We start from the raw sequence: 17,009 nt of genomic DNA on the forward strand, positions 1-17,009 counted from the left end.
ACCATGTCAGTTGGCCCTACTTTGGAGTTTGTGTTTCTGTGTGATGGCGCTGAACTTAGATGTGATCTTTGTCCACAAGTCTCTCCTGTTACTTTTACCGGAACTGTAGTTGGTGCTGGGTTTTAATGTATACCCAGGGGACCTGAATCTCTGTACTGTTCATGTGATAGCCAGGCCTGAGCCTCAGCAGATTTGCAACTCCTACACTCTGGTTTATTGGACTTACCCCACTCAGCTAACATGGAGGTGAAGAAGGTCCAACCACCACACCAGGGAGCCAAGAGTGCCTACAACTGAAAGCAGGAGGATTGCATCCAGCATCCATGTGGAATCTAAGCCCCCTCTTGACATATGTGGAGTGGACACAACCATTCTAAGGTCCACAGGATGGAGGAAGAGTATGGATTAGAGTGGACTTACTGATATTCTATTCATGAACTACTGTGATTAGTAATCGAAGAAAATGTGGCATTGGTGTGGAGAAAGTGGCCACGGTGGCTGCTGGGGGTAGGGAGTGGGAGGAAGAGATGTGATGTGGGGGTGTTTTCGGGACTTGGAGTTGTCCTGGGTGGTGCTGCAGGGACACTTACTGGACATTGTATGTCCTCCCATGGCCCACTGGGTGGACTGTGGAAGTGTGGGCTATGATGTGGACCACTGACCATGAGGTGCAGCGGTGCTCAGAGATGTACTCACCAAGTGCAATGAATTTCTCATGATGATGGAGGAGGTTGTTATGGGTGGAGGAGTGAGGTGAGGGGGGTGGGGGGTATACGGGGACCTCATATTTTTTTAATGTAACATTAAAAAAATAAATTTTAAAAAAGAAAGGAAAAAAAAATGTTCTGAAATGAACTAAGTTGATGACAGCACAACTCTGTGATGAAACTAAGAACCACTGAGTGTATACTTTGAAAGAACTGTACAGAGCAGGGGACTATGTAGCACAGTGAACCCTGTGGTGAACGATGGACTGTGGTTAACAGGACAAATATACGAACATTCTCTCATGAACTGTAACAAATATACAATACTAATACATAGTGTTAATAACAGGATGATTTGTGGAAAAAATATACCAAATATAAACCATATTTGTATGTATTTATATATTATATAACTGGACTACAGATAGCAGTAATTTGACAATGTTCTTTCATCATTTGTAACAAATGTATCAGAATAATGTAAAATGTTGGTGGTGGGGTGATATATGGGAATCCTGTATGATATGCATGATTGTTTTGTAAACTCACAACTTCTCTAACTAAAAAAAAAAAAACTAAAATAAAAAATAATAAAGTAAAAGAAAATACTTTCACATTACAAGCAAGTGAGAGGGAAGCAGACTTGGCCCAATAGATAGGGCATCCGCCTACCACCTGGGAGGTCTGCAGTTCAAACCCCGGGCCTCCTTGACCCGTGTGAAGCTGGCCCATGCGCAGTGCTGATGTGTGCAAGGAGTACCCTGCCATGCAGGGGTATCCCCCGCGTAGGAGACCCATGCGCAAGGAGTGCGCCCTATAAGGAGAGCCACCCTGCGTGAAAGAAAGTGCAGCCTGCCCAAGAATGGCACCACACACAAGGAGAGCTAACACAACAAGATGATGCAACAAAAAGAAACACAGATTCCCCAAGCCGCTGATAAGGCTAGAAGTGGTCACAGAAGAACACACAGCAAATAAACAGAGAGCAAACAATGGGAAGGGGGAGAAATAAATAAAAGACATCTTTAAAAAAAAAAAAGCAAGTGAGGGGGAATAGATGTCGCTCAAGCCACTAAGCACCTGCCTCCCACATGGAGGTCCCAGGTTCAGTTCCCAGTGCTTCCTCAAAAAATCAAGCAAACAAAAACATGCAGAAAAAAAAAAAAAAAACAATTCAGGGAAGCCAATGTGGCTCAGTAGTTGAGTACCAGCTTCTCACATACAAGGTCCCGGGTTCAATCTCCAGGCCCCAGTACTCAGAAAGATAGAAAGAAAAACAGCAGGGGAGAATAGCAACTAAAAGAATCAAATATTTAAGAATAAACTTAACCAAGGATACAAAGCACTTGTATTAAAAAAACTATAATGCATTGCTAAAAAAAATCAAAAAAGATCTAAATAATTGGAAGAACATTCCATGCTCATGGACTGGAAGACTAAATATCATTAAGATGTCAATCCTACCCAAACTGATATACAGATTCAATGTAATCCCAAGAAAAATTCCATCAGCATTTTTAAGCAAATGGAAAACACAATTATCAAATTTATATAGAAGGGTAAGAGGCCCCAAATAGCCAAAAATATCTTAAAAAAGGAAAGTGAAGTTGAAGGACTCTCACTTCCAGACTTTAAATCATATTACCTAGCTACAGTGGTAAAAAAACAGCATGGTATTGGCATCAAGATAGACACACAGACCAATGGAACCAAATCGATGGTTCAGAAACAGACCCTCACTTCTACAGCCAAGTGATTTTTGACAAGCCTATAAAGCCTTCCCAGATGGGGCAGAACAGTTTATTCAACAAATGGTGTTGGGAGAACTGGATATCCATAGCCAAAAGAAAGAAAGAAGACCACTACACCTCACACCTTATACAAAAATTAACTCAAAATGGATCAAAGACCTAAATATAAAAAGGAAGTACAATAAAGCTCCTAGAAGAAAACGTAGGGAAACATCTTCAAGACCTGGTGGTAGGTGGTAGATTCTTAAACCTTATACCAAAAGCATGAGCAACAAAAGATAACATGGATAAATGGGACCTCCTCAAACTTAAAACATTTCTGTGATTTAAAGAATTTCATCAAGAAGGTGAAAAAGCAGCCTAGTTGATGGGAAAAAATATTTGGAAAACATTTATCCGATAAGGGTTTGATTTCCATTCTATATAAAGACATCATACAACTCAGTAATAAAAGAGCAAGCAATCCAATTTAAAAATGGGCAAAAGATTTAAAAAGACATTCTTCCAAAGAGGAATACAAAGGCCAAAAAAAGCACATGAAAAAATGTTCCATATCACTAGCAACTAGGGAAATACAAATTAAAACAACAATGAGACATCAATCTAATACCACATAGAATGGCCATTATTTTAAAAACAGACAATAATAAGTGCTGAAGAGGATATGGAAAAACAGGAACACTCTTTCACTGCTGGTGGGACTGTAAAATGGAGCAGCCTCTGTGGAAGACAGTTTGGCGGTTCCTCAGGAAGCTAAATATAGAAGTGCCATATGATCCAGCAATTCCTCTACTAGGAATATATCCAGAAGAACTAAAAAAACTATGACACGAACAGTCATCTGCACACCTATGTTCATAGTGGCTTTGTTCACAATTGCCAAAAGATGGAAAAAACCCAGGTGCTCATCCACCGATGAATGGATAAACAAAATATGGTATATACATATGATGGAATACTATGCTGCAGTTAGAAGAAAGGAAATTGGGATATATGTGATAACATGGATGAGTCTTGAAGACATTATACTAAGTGAAGTAAGCCAGAAATAAAATGACAAATATTGCATGGCCTCATTAATATGAACTAAATACAAATAATAAACACATGGAATTAAAACCTAGAGTATAGGTTATGAGGAGATAAGAGGAAAGTTAAGAAGAAACACGGATGCTTAACATATGCAGAAGTTTTAATTAACTTGACTGTAAAAGTGTGGAGATTGATAGAATTGATAGTAACACATTATAGTGAGTAACAAATGGATTATAAATGGGATTGTGACTGAAAAAGGTAGTCTAGGGAAGTAAATGTCAATAGAAAGCAAGCTAAAGAATAATCTAGGCACTGAGTAACACAGTTAACCCAGAAGCAGCTGAGAATTGTGGTTAAGGGTACAAATGCAGGAGAGTCCTTTTGTGAGCTAGAGCAGATGTACATCACTATTGCAGGGTGATGGGAATATGGAGAAGCAAGGGAAAACTACAATTGATGTGACCTATAGACTATAATATTCTTGCAGCAATGCCAAAGCTGTACTGTGTTGATAATGGAAGTGTATAGAAAAAGTGTGCTAAATGTATGCTATGGACAATGACTGGTGGTAATAGTCTGATGATATTGTCTCATAATCTGTAACAAATGTTCCACCAAGGTGTGGAGTTGTATGGGAAATCTACACATCTGTATAGCTGTTTTGCAAGTTTACAACATCTGTAACAAAAATATATTTTTAAAAAATACCATGGGTTGGGAGGAAAATACACCAAATGTAAGATAAGGACCATAGTTGATAGTAATATTTTGATGATGTTCTTGCATAGTTTGTAACAAATGTTTCACAACAACGCAAAGAGTTGGTGGAGGGGTGATGTATGAGATCCGTGTGATGTTATGTATATTTTGTAAGTTCACAATCTTTACTATAACTTATTATGTGTGTTCATGTATGAATGATATACTTCAATAAAAAATTAAAAATTAAAAAAAAAAAAAAAAACAGGGGAAAGGAGAGTACACGTAGTTCGAGTGGTTGAGCGCCTACTTCCCATGTACAAGGTCCCGGGTTCAAACCCTAGTACCTCCTAAAAACAAAACAAAAAAACAAACAATAAACAACTCTCATTGGGGAACAGATGTAGCTCAGTGGCTAAGCACCTGCTATCCATGTATGATAAGGTCCTGGGTTCATTCCCTGATACTTCCTAAAAATAAAAAATAAAAAAATGCAAGGAAGAGTGTAGGTTCCTCAAAAAACTTAAATGATTCTGCCTCTCTTCAGAGATAACCATCCTTAACTAACCATCCTTAACTATTCTGATTCTTTCCTGGTATTCACTTCAATATTTCAAATAATATACTTAATACTGCATCACAAAATTCCTACCATGGTGAATGAGACTTACAAAACCAATACTATCCCCAAAATGTTTTTCATTTCCCTTATCCCCCTAACATAGTAATACCACAATTGTGGGCTAAATCAATCAAATGATTGTTAATAATCACATCTTATAGAAATTTTCTGGTATTATTTCCTTGATGATTTCCCCTCCTTTGTTTACTCTTTATGGATGCTGTTAGCTGGAGATCAGATCTCTTTAAATGATCCTAGAGTACATATGAAAAGATACAATTAAAATATGATATTCTATGATACTGAGTATCTAAAGTAAGCTATACATTTACTAATAAATCAACAATGTCCACACAGACATTTAATGATTGATTTAATGATTTAATGATTGATTCTATGGCTTATACAGCAGTGATAAATTCAAATGCCTAGGGGCTGACCAGGTAATTTAAGTAGGCACAGAAGGAAATGAGAAAATGAGAATATTTAGTCCAAAGTCACAAAGGCCAGGAAACATCATATACAAAGTCAGGCATTATATGACTCCAACTGATTGTCCTCACACAGAAATGTGAACTCAGTACTGACATATCTTCCAAGTTTTCCAAAGAAGCTAGAAGCTGGAAACAGAGCTTTCTATATGAAATCTCCTGATTTTTAAATATAGGCAATAAATTCAGATTTTAAACACTGTATGCAAACCAACACCATGTTAAGCAAACAATGGACATCAACAGGTCCAACAGTTTCTAGTTTTTGTCCTCTGATATACAAAATTATATGGTTATTAAGAAAATTGGCTTTAGAATCTGACAGACCTAGACTTAACCCTCAGTCTCACTATTTACCAGCGCTGGCACCTGGGGAAGTTAACTTCTTTTAAACCATCTAAGAAATGGAGATTCATTTACTATAGAGATTTAACAAGATGACACATGTAAACTGCTTATACAACTATTACATATGTATGTAAATAAATGCACAATAAAAGTTACCTATTGTTAAAATACAACAAAAATGGATTAGTACAGATAATACTGTCTAATCCATCAAGGCTCTCCTATATGTCAAAGAAATAAGAATAACAAAAGAAGTGGGCAGGAATGACTGCTTAATGGCACAGGGTTTTCTTTTGGGTTGATTAACGGTTTTCAAACTTGATAGAGATGGTCACCACACAGCACTGTGAATGAACCAAATGCCACTGAACTGTATAATTTAAAAGGGTTAATTTTATGTTACGTGCATTTCACCACAATTTGTTTTTAAAGTGGGAAATGGAGGTAATATGAGGGAAGAAGTAAGAGGTTGTTGGAAAGGAAGAAGATTTGAATTAATACTCTCTTCTAAATGTTTTGAAGCTTCTCTCTAAACAATTTTTCAATTCCTTTCTATGACTCAATAGTCATTAATGATAATGTTGAGTAGACATTTTCTTTTTTATTGAAAACCAACACACAATTAAGGCTGATAAGAAAATCAACATATAATTGAGATGAATATTTGGAAAGTTTTTCTAGGAATAAAACAGACATAATACCACAAAAGGAAAGAGATGGGCTCTTGAATCTGACTAGAACTGAAAGTACATGGGTTAAAAAAAAAAGCTGTTAGTACAGAAGATGATGGCTATGTGTTTTTAAAAATCACTATATGGCGGCGGACTTGGCCCAGTGGTTAGGGTGTCCATCTACCACAAGGGAGGTCCACGGTTCAAACCCTGGGCCTCCTTGACCCGTGTGGAGCAGGCCCATGCACAGTGCTGATGTGCGCAGGGAGTGCCTATGCCACGCAGGGGTGTCCCCCGCGTGGGAAGCCCCACGCGCAGGGAGTGCACCCCATAGGGAGAGCCACCCATCGCCAAAAGAGAGTGCAGCCTGCCCAGGAATGGTGCCGCACACATGGAGAGCTGACACAACAAGATGACGCAACAAAAAGAAACATAGATTACAGATTACCTTGCCGCTAACAACAGAAGTGGACAAAAGAAGACGCAGCAAATAGACATAGAGAACAGACAACCTGGGTGGGGGGGGGAAGGGGAGAGGAATGAATGGATAAATCTTAAAAAAAAAAAAAAATCACTATATATTAGAAGACTAGCTATAACCATTTCCTTATAATATGGCAATCTTCCCATCTAACTACCTTTCCAATAAAAGAAAAGGAAGTTGAAATATTTCCTACAGATTTAGACTAGGAGAAAATATTTTTATATGCACTTTTTTTCACAATTAGTCAACATTTCCCAAAGAAATGGCATTATATGTGCAAAGAAAGAAAGAGAGGGGTAGGGACGAAGAGAGAGGCAGAAGGAGAGAAAGGAAAAAGAGAAGAGAGAGAAAAAGGAGAGAAGGGAGAAAAAAGGCAGGGAGGAAGAAGAGAGAAAGAGAAAGGAGGAGGGGAGGGAAGAAAGGTAAGAAAAGGAATGGAAGGAGGGAAGGAGGGAAAGGGAAAGAAAATGAGGAAAAAATTTCACTGGAGAGATTTACAGTGCATAGTGGCACAACAAAGATGCAGTAAGAAAGCCAGTTCACCTATATTAAATGTACATTTCTGGTTTATTAGAGGAGAACAGTTCTTAAGCTATATCTGTTAAATATATGAAGCACCAATTTGGTAAAGATTACTTAGATTTACACTAGATAATTTCATTATCAGCCTAAGGAATAAGATTAACATACACATCAAAGCCTAATCAAAAAAAAAAAAAAAAAAAAGCCTAATCAATGATCTTAATAAAGCATTGCTTCATATTATCAGCAGGGCCAGAAAAGAGCTTAGAGGCAAGAAAAGGGGAAAGAATGTGGTATTAAGAGGAATAGGAAAAAAAAAAACTATTTGGGAACATTTAAGTTTCCTTCTATGAGATGTACCTATCCTGCCTTTTAAATTTTTATTGCTTATTAAATAAAACATGGACAGTTTTAAGGTGGTTAAGAAAAAAAATTTCTTCTTTTTTTTTTTTTAAATATTTATTATTATTATTTTTTAATTACATTAAAAAAAATATATGAGGTCCCATTCAACCCCACCGCCCCCGCCCCCCACTCCCCCCACAGCAACACTCTCTCCCATCATCGTGATACATCCATTGCACCTGGTAAGTTCATCTCTGAGCATCACTGCACCCCATAGTCAATGGTCCACATCATAGCCCAGACTCTCTCACGTTCCATCCAGTGGGCCCTGGGGGGATCTATAGTGTCCCGTAATTGTCCGTGAAGCACTATCCAGGACAACTCCACGTCCCGAAAACGCCTCCACATCTCATCTCTTCCTCCTGTTCCCCACACCCAGCAGCCCCCATGGCTACCGTTCCCACACCCATTTCACATTTCCTCTGTGGACATTGGATTGGTTGTGTCCATTGCACACCTATGTCAAGTGAGGGCTTAGATTCCACATGGGTACTGGATGCACTCTTCCCGCTTCTAGTTGTAGACACTCTAGGCTCCATGTTGTGGTGGTTGAAAAAATTTCTTCTTGGTTTACTCCCCCCACCCCCCTTTTGTTTATTTCTGGCATTAATTCCAAATCCTAGACAGTAACCTCAAAAGGATAAGCTAAATATCCATCACGAAAGTATAAAAATTCACAATGTCATAACAGCATATCCAAAAGCACTTACATAATCCTGGACAATTTCATCATGAAAGTATTTGCAATATAAGTTTATTTTACTCAAAGCAATAACAACAACAAAATCTCAATCCTACATATTACATTCGGGGCAGGGGGGGGAAGCATATGAAAAATATAAAATTAGAGAGGATAAAAAATAGGAAAAAAAGATTGGAAAATAGGTTTGTTAACAGAAATGCAAAAGTTTAAAAAAAGAAAGGCATTTTTCACTGACTCGGTATCATCTTTCAACCCAAAAGAAATCACTACTGAATAGTACTATGTCCTGTATAGTAGGAATAATCAAGGAAATAAATAATTTAGGGACTGGAGACTATCATTCCCTTGGAGAAATTAATCTTAACAAGCAAATTACTTGGGAAATTTTTTTTTCATTTTAGTTTGTAAGAAAAACTATACACGTCCCTGCCTCCCCTTCAGGGGTTCTGTTCACACACTTCTTTCATAAAAGAAAGGAGAAGGGGACAATAGAAACTGCCAAGGCCTTCTTGGCCGCTTATCTCCCAAACCAAAAAAACAAGACAAAACAAGGACAGATCATATATCCAGCTTATGATGTTTCATCCTGATATACTATTAACGTTACCATAGGGGATGCCAAGATCAATTGGCTAAAATAACCATTAGCTAAATAACAATCCAGGCACATAAAACTTCTGGAACAGATTTTTAAAAATAAAGTTAGTAGAATAAACTACATGTGATGAACTTCAGCCATGGTTACTGATAACAAACTAAATGTGTGAATCTTTTAATTCAGAGGCATAAGAGAAGGGGTTATAAAATCAGAAGATGAGCCTAAAAAGCTTCTTAGCATAGTATTTTTTTGGTGAAGTTACTACAATCTAAAGTCTGATGATGAGTGGAACACGCCTAGAAAGTAGACTTTATCAGTAACCCAAAAGATGATCAATCATCCTCAGGGACTAATTCACAATCAGAAGAGAATTCAAATTCACAAGAAGTCAATATAAAAACCAGCACATCAGATTAATTTACCACAAGATATCCTTACAGTGTTCAGAACACCTGCCCTCTATTCAGAGCACTCACATCTCTTTCAGTATGAGCATTAATATGGCTTGGTTGAATTAATTCTTGGCTGAACACAGAATGAGAATAATGTAAAATAGATCATTCTGTGAGATATTTCATCCAGGCCATAATGAGGCCTGATAAACGCTCCTGCACATAGTAGAGAATACTTGTTTGGCAATCGTACTGCTCACTTCTCAGATTCTACATTTCTCTTGATTCAAAATTTACCAACCTGATTCTTTTTTTCTATGTTCCATTGCATTTACTTTAGATGTGCTACTATCACAGACAAACTACTGCTCTCAGGGGCCTACAATGTTTAGCATCCTTCACTACTATGCGCTGCCTGTGAGAAGACAAATTTATTCTCCTATCTCCAATTTCTTCAATACTACCGCCCAAACTGCCATGTACCACACCTCCAATTATAAAAGAAATTACAAATAAGATCTTTGTGAATACTGAAATTTAATTCTTAACATAATATAAGCACTTTAAAAATCCAGCTGAACTCAATACTGCAAAAATACTGTGACTCAAAGCAAGGCGCTAAAAATTAAGCAATTAAAAAACAACTTATGACTAGTACAGATAATGGCACAGATAGGTTTATATACGTACAACAATTACAAAGTATTCTACATCCATACAGTGCTTTATAATTTACAAACTGCTTTCCTATCCATTACAACATTTAATTCTTAACCAGCACAATATTTAAATTGAGTCTCCAGAAAAAGTACTTACAAGAAAGAGGCTAACGGATATTTTAATTTTTAAGGTCATTAAAGTTCCTACTGACAATTTACAGATAATTTATCCATAATATATATTTGGCTCTAAAATCAGAAATAAATTGAGACTATTTACAAAGCAGATATATATTTCTTCTCTCATAAAACAGATCCTGTATTCCTGGGTCATAAATGTATTAAATTATTTAAATAGGCCTTGAGAAATACATTGTTCTGAATTGAATAATTACTTAGAAAATTATGAAAAATTATAGATAACTGACAAGGTAAAGCTTTGGTATGCCCTGCAATTCCTTTCTGTATCCCTTGAAACAAATACTTCTTTTAGGTGTCTGGCATACTTATGCCCCATTAAAAAACTGCTCTCTGTAAAAATACATTGTATCAGTTATTTAGATCATAGTGTAAATAAGTCTAAGTGGACAAATTCACTCAAAGATTTTAAGCCTAATCTCCAATTGTGGAATAAAAGATTAAAAAAATCACATTGTAATGGAACCCAGACACTAGTTAAGCTGATAGGAGGCATTTTATGGAATCCAGGAAATCATATTACATAGACATATATTTTTAATAATATGTATAAAAGGTCAGTTCTTACCAAATGGTTTGTATCTTACTGAGAAGTCCATTAGGTACATTAAGCAAAAAAGGGAGTTATGCAGCACTGTCATAATAAAATAAAGTTCACATCATAAAGTATATCTTTTCTGTGGCTTAGAAATAGTTTCTAAATGAAAATACAACATGACTATAATACACATCAATATTTTAAATAGAAAATAAAAAGAGTTCTTACCTTACTACATCGTCAATGTTGTTCCTGTATACACCTTCAAGTCTTTCTGCAGGAAACCCCATAGCAATAATGTTTGGATAAATATCTGAGTATTTAAGTTAAGGAAATATCTGAAATATGCAACAACACAAACTAAATGCACATACTTTAACATTACCTGATTATATAAAGAAAGCTTCCCACCACGTGTAATTAAGAAATATGGATAATATATGAATTCCAAAAAAGGTCCTCAAACCAATTACATGGCAAAATAACTTTAAACCCCTCTACACAGTATATTAAAAATACACCTAAAGAAAGTAAAAGGTAACTTTCATATTTATAGTATTTAGGTATATAAGAAAAATAAAAACCTCAGAGTTTGCAAATCATAGAACTAATGTATTCTGGGCCAAAACCAAAATTTTAAAAATTGATCTGGGAGGAACAGATGTAGCTCAGGTAGTTGAGCGCCTACCTACCACATGGGAGGTTCCAGGTTCAGTTCCTGGTGCCTCCTAGAAAAAAACAGAGAAGAGCAGACAAGGAATGCAAAACAACGAGCAAAGACAAAGTGCAAAACAGAAAAGGGAGCCATGGGGAGGGGGAATTGCATCAGCCTGATAAGACTTATCTGCAGAACTACTGATTTTTCATGGTTAAAAAAATAAAGAGAAAAGTGGATGCAATGGGAGTCACAAGGTCAGATTTAAGAGTTGGCTACCCTCTAATTAGTTGTATGACTTGGACAAGTCAACCTTTCAAGACCCAGTTTCCTTGTCCACATGATAAGAAGGCTGAAAAAGAAAACCACTGTCTCTTCCAGTCCTTAGTGTCTATGACTGGATGACAATGAACTGAGGCAGAAACTTATTATTTTCACTCCCAAATAGTGCCATCAATATTTAGCATGCTCACCATATTCACTTATGTTACACACTATAGTTGGCATAAAAAAGAACCTCTACACTCAAGAACTCATATCCAACTAACTATAAAATGCCACCAACAATCTACATTTCTCTGTATCTTGTCCTTCACACCAATTCTCATTTTTTCTTTAGCTCCATCAATCCTCTCTAATCTCTTGATTTTCCAACACAGACCTTTACCTCCATCCAGGCTAATCTGTCTGAAACCTATTTTAAAGACCATCCCTAAAGAACTCCACCCACATACTTCTGGACATATTCAGCTTCCAAATATAATACAATTCAAACTTCACCTAACCCAGTGCCCTTTCCTAGGTCTTTTTTTTTTAAACCTTCTGCTGTCCTTATATTATTGACTTGATTTCATTATTTTTAATCCAAAAATAATTATCAAATTACAGAAAGATTTTATTTGCCATTATAATTTAAGTTATATGTGCTTTACGTGTTCTATTAGATTACCATGTACTGATGAGAGAGATCTACAGAATATTTTTTTAAAAAGGGATGGGGATGGGGAAAAGGGTTGAGGGAATAAGAATGGAAGCAAGATTGCTAGGTCTAACTTCCTAAAGCTTTGACCTTTGAATCATATAAAAAAGAAAAAATCCCATACACTGAAAACACCTAGAAAAAAATAGACCTGATTAAATATTATATTGGTAGTTGGAGAAAGATTTCTTTCAAAGGGCTAATAAAACACTGCATTTGACTGAAGAAGTATTCCAAGAAAAAGTATGGCAAAGAAATTTTAAGCTTCTTAAAACAATATCGGTATTGGTATTCTCAAACTATTTCCTTCATATTATAAGAAAAAGCAATTAAATTATGCTGATGATTTTAAGATGCAGGATTTGTAGCATAAGAGAAAAGAAATACCATTATAGTGAATCAGCTCTATATGTAATTTTTTTAAAATGCTGAATTTCTACCCCCAAAAAAAGTTCTAATAATAAAAACATCTAAGACTTAAACAGCATTTATGATATGCCAGGAACAATTTGTCACTTTAAGCACCATAAATTCACTATTAACCAAAAGAGTTCTTATACTATAGTCTCCAAAAGAAAACTATTAGGAGTCTCATTTTTTAAATAACAAATATTAGCTTTCATTTACTATTCTCACATAAGAAATCAGCTCCATCTAAAAATTAGCTCTTATTAAATAATTAAAATGTTTTGGGGTATTACATTTATTCAAGAGAAAAAAAAGGAGAAAAGAATATCGGTTCAAAGCAAGCCTAAGGCAGTACCAATTCCTGAAAGTGAATAATCTTTTTTTTTTAATATACTTTTTAATTTCTTAAAAATACTTAGATTACATAAATGTTACATAAAAAATATAGGGGATTTCCATATGCCCCGCTTCCTAACCCTTCCACATTTTCCCATATTAACAACATCCTTTGTTACTTTGGTCCATTTGTTACAATTGATGAACACATTTTGCAGCATTGCCATTAAGTGTGGATTATAGATTACATTGTAGTTTACACTCTCACACACTTTTGTAAGTTATTATTAATACAAGATATATAATGGCCCTATCTGTCACTGCAATGTCATTCAGGACAATTCCCAAGTCCTGAAAATGCCCCCAAATGACACCTATTTTTCTCTCTCTTTCCCCTCGGAACCTCCAGTGGCCACTGCCTCCACATCAATGATAAAAGTTCATCCACTGCTACAATAACAGTAAGCCTATAGTAGAATAACAATAAGTCTTCTCTAGTCCACTGATCATTCCCCAATCCTGAGATCCTGGGATGGTGATGCCTTGGAGCACAAACAGAAGTTGGGAAATAACAGAGAAAAAAAATGAGGCAACAGAAGACGCGATGGCAACTGCTGAAATTCCTATATAAAAAAGATATAATTAAGGATATTTTAGTCAAAAATATAAACTGAAAACCATGTTTTTCTGAGCAATGCAATAGAAAAGAGCATTTGATTTCATGAAAAGTACTTATAATTATTACAACTAACAGAACTTATACCCTAAACCATTAATTTCCATGAAAATACTAGTAAGATTTTCTCTTAATAGAAAAGCATAAAAGTATGAAGTCCCTTGAAATGTGGCCATTTTAACCATGACTAGAAAGAAATTTATCCTTGCACTATGAATACTAATAAGATAAATAAAATTGTAAGGAATTGGTTAACTTATTGAAGAAAAAATATTTAAGTCTATAACTATACATAGATTATATATTTATTATAGTAAATGCAGTTGGCCCTTCCTTCATTCACTTAACTATTCAAACATATATTGAGCAGTCTGTGTAAGGAGAAATGAGGATATAAGGCTAATAGGTAAAGACCACTGCCCTCAAGGAGATTCTATCAGGAAGATATAGTCCTACAATGGTGCCAAATGCTCTATTATAAAAGATCAGGATATTTTAGAAGCTAAAGAAGGGATTAATTCCTTGAGGGCACTGGTAAAGCTTCACAACATGGGAAAAATATTAGATGATCTTTAAAAGGTTAAGTCACATAGTCACAGACAAAGGAGGAAGAGTAGACAGACCATTCAAAAAGCAGATTCAGCAAAGATATGGAAATATATTAAATATTCAAAAAAAAGCAAACAGTCAAGTATAGCTCACATGCTATATGGAGAAGGGGGAACTGACAGAAGGATTAGGTCCATTTGGTAAGAAGACATGGCAAAGAATTCAATTACAGCAAATAGATAAGGTGTCAAACGCCAGGAGCAACATGGGAGCCCCCAGCAGAGCAACAATCTGTGGCCCTGTTTCTTCCTTTAAACAGAGCCGAAGTCTTATTAAGGGTTCGTTTTCCTCAGATTCTTACCTTCCTTTCTTATTCATCCAGTCTGAGATTTTACCCAACACTGTAATAAGTTAGAAAGATGTAGAGAACTAATATTGTTGAGTATCATGAGCCAAACAGCATGCCACTTTCTCACTTAGTCCTAAGAATCCAATAAGGTAAATATCACCATTTCATAGGTAAGAAACTGAGGCGCAAAGACTGGGTGAATGCCAGGGAGTATAGAAAAAATATGGCAAATATACGTTATGGACCATAGTTAGTGGTATTAGTTTGATGATATGATCTCATAATTTGTAACCAATGTTCCACAATGATGTGGTGTTGGTAAAAGGTTGTTGTACGGGAATTCTACACATATGCATGATTGTTTTATAAGTTCACAACTTCTGCGTAGCAGTGCTCCAAAATGTATTCATCAAATGCAATAAATGTACTACACTAATGAAAGAAGTTGTTGATGTCGGAAAAATGAGGGTATGGGGAGTGGGACATATGGGAATCTCCAATATTTTTAATGTAACATTTTATGTGATCTATGTATCTTTTAAAAATAATTTAAAAATATATATTTTTTAAATGTCCTGAGTTTTAACACCATAGCTTCATATAACTTTATATAAATGGAATATTTACATATGTAAATATTTTAATTAATAATTGTAAAAGAAAAAAAAGGACTGGGTGCTCGTGGGATGATATATGGGAATCCTGTATGCTATGCACAATTGTTTTGTAAACTCATAACTTCTCTAATTTTAAAAAAAAAAGCTTCAAAATGTCACACAGGGTATGATATTATATATATAACCTTATAATGGCAAAACTATAGTAATAGAAAAGAGAATAGTAGTTGCCAGAGGTTAGGGTTGGAGGTTAGTGCGATTACAAAATAGTAGCAACAGTAGATATTTGCAAACCATTCTACATCCTAATTTGGTGGTGGTTACAAGAATCTGAGTTAAAATTCATAGAAGATACAGCAAAAAAAAAAAGGCTTTTTTACTGCAATTTAAAATGTTAATTTAAAACTAAAATAAAATGAAAAATGAGGGAAAAAAATTTTTTTAAGTACACTACCTCACAAGAGTTTAGGGTGTTTTGTATTTCCAAACAATAAAAATATAAAATTTTCAAAGGAAGCAAATTTTAATAAGTGACTTATTGATCAAACTTTAAAACTGAAAACTAAAAGACAACACAAAAATCAACTGCAATTTCCAAAACTGTTATGTTGACATCTAATGAGGGCTGAATTTTAAGGTAAATATTTCTAATGCCAAAAACTATAAGAATAAACAAAATCTAATCTACAAATTTTTTGCTTCTCTATAAATTGATTTTTATGAAATACTTTTTCAGACAAACAATGTAACCACATAACTAAGAAAATAACAAAAAAGATTAAGGATTTTTAATACAGAGAACCCATAAATTGCACCCCAGAGTCACTTACTGGATAATCTTAGGCAAGTTATATGCGTTCTATGTATCTCAATTTCCTTTTATTTAAAATGAGGGGAATGAAAGTATCCATCATGTAGTTATTAGAATTAAATGGATGAATGTATGAACAATGCCCAGAATACAGTGATATTCCAACTGAACAAATAGTACATACAGCCCTATATCATAAGAGTCCACCATAGCTATTTAGGTTTTTTTCCCCAATGACACTGACTTTCCACTAACCTAAACCTTCTAAAAACACATCAAAACTTAACAGAAACTTTAACTCTAAAATCTTTACTATATTAATCTGCTTTCTAAGTTTTTATTTTAACTTAAGGACATATGTAAAAAATTCCCCCCAAAAGAGAAAAAAAAAAAGCCTTCTTTCCTTACAGTAAGTTATCAGTGGTTACTGCAATAAGAGAGGTGGAAAAACTAGTACAGTATTTTCTATCCTGCCGTGGTTGGATAGGTCACCACAGTTAAGAAGGATCTGCAATCCACTGGATAGTGTTCCCCCCACACACATTTAAGTCAATATGTTCAATTTGTTGTTTTTTTTAAATTGAGGTATAATTAATGTAAGATAAAATACACAGATCTTAAGTAATCAGTTTGATTAGTTTGGGTGTCTATAGCCACATATGAACAGTTTTGATCCAGATGCTAACACATTCGCTTGTCACCACAGAATATACTGTCCCAAAGAAAAAGATTAAGAAATAATTAAGTTCTAAAGTTTGTCCACAGAAATCAGTTTAATCCATAGTATATCTGTCCTATTATAAAAT

General features: G+C 35.2%; 1 protein-coding gene across 1 annotated transcript in view; it reads right to left on the reverse strand.

Moving 5' to 3' along the window:
• The window catches only part of PTEN (phosphatase and tensin homolog), a 97,677-nt gene that overhangs the window by 63,954 nt on the left and 16,714 nt on the right, over positions 1 to 17,009 (reverse strand). Inside the window, exon 2 of the mRNA XM_023590533.3 lies at positions 11,052 to 11,136. Coding sequence (XP_023446301.1) covers positions 11,052 to 11,136 — 85 coding nt within the window. The remainder of the gene's footprint in view (positions 1 to 11,051; positions 11,137 to 17,009) is intronic.

Source organism: Dasypus novemcinctus, chromosome 6, assembly GCF_030445035.2.
Source record: "Dasypus novemcinctus isolate mDasNov1 chromosome 6, mDasNov1.1.hap2, whole genome shotgun sequence".
NCBI lineage: Eukaryota > Metazoa > Chordata > Mammalia > Cingulata > Dasypodidae > Dasypus > Dasypus novemcinctus.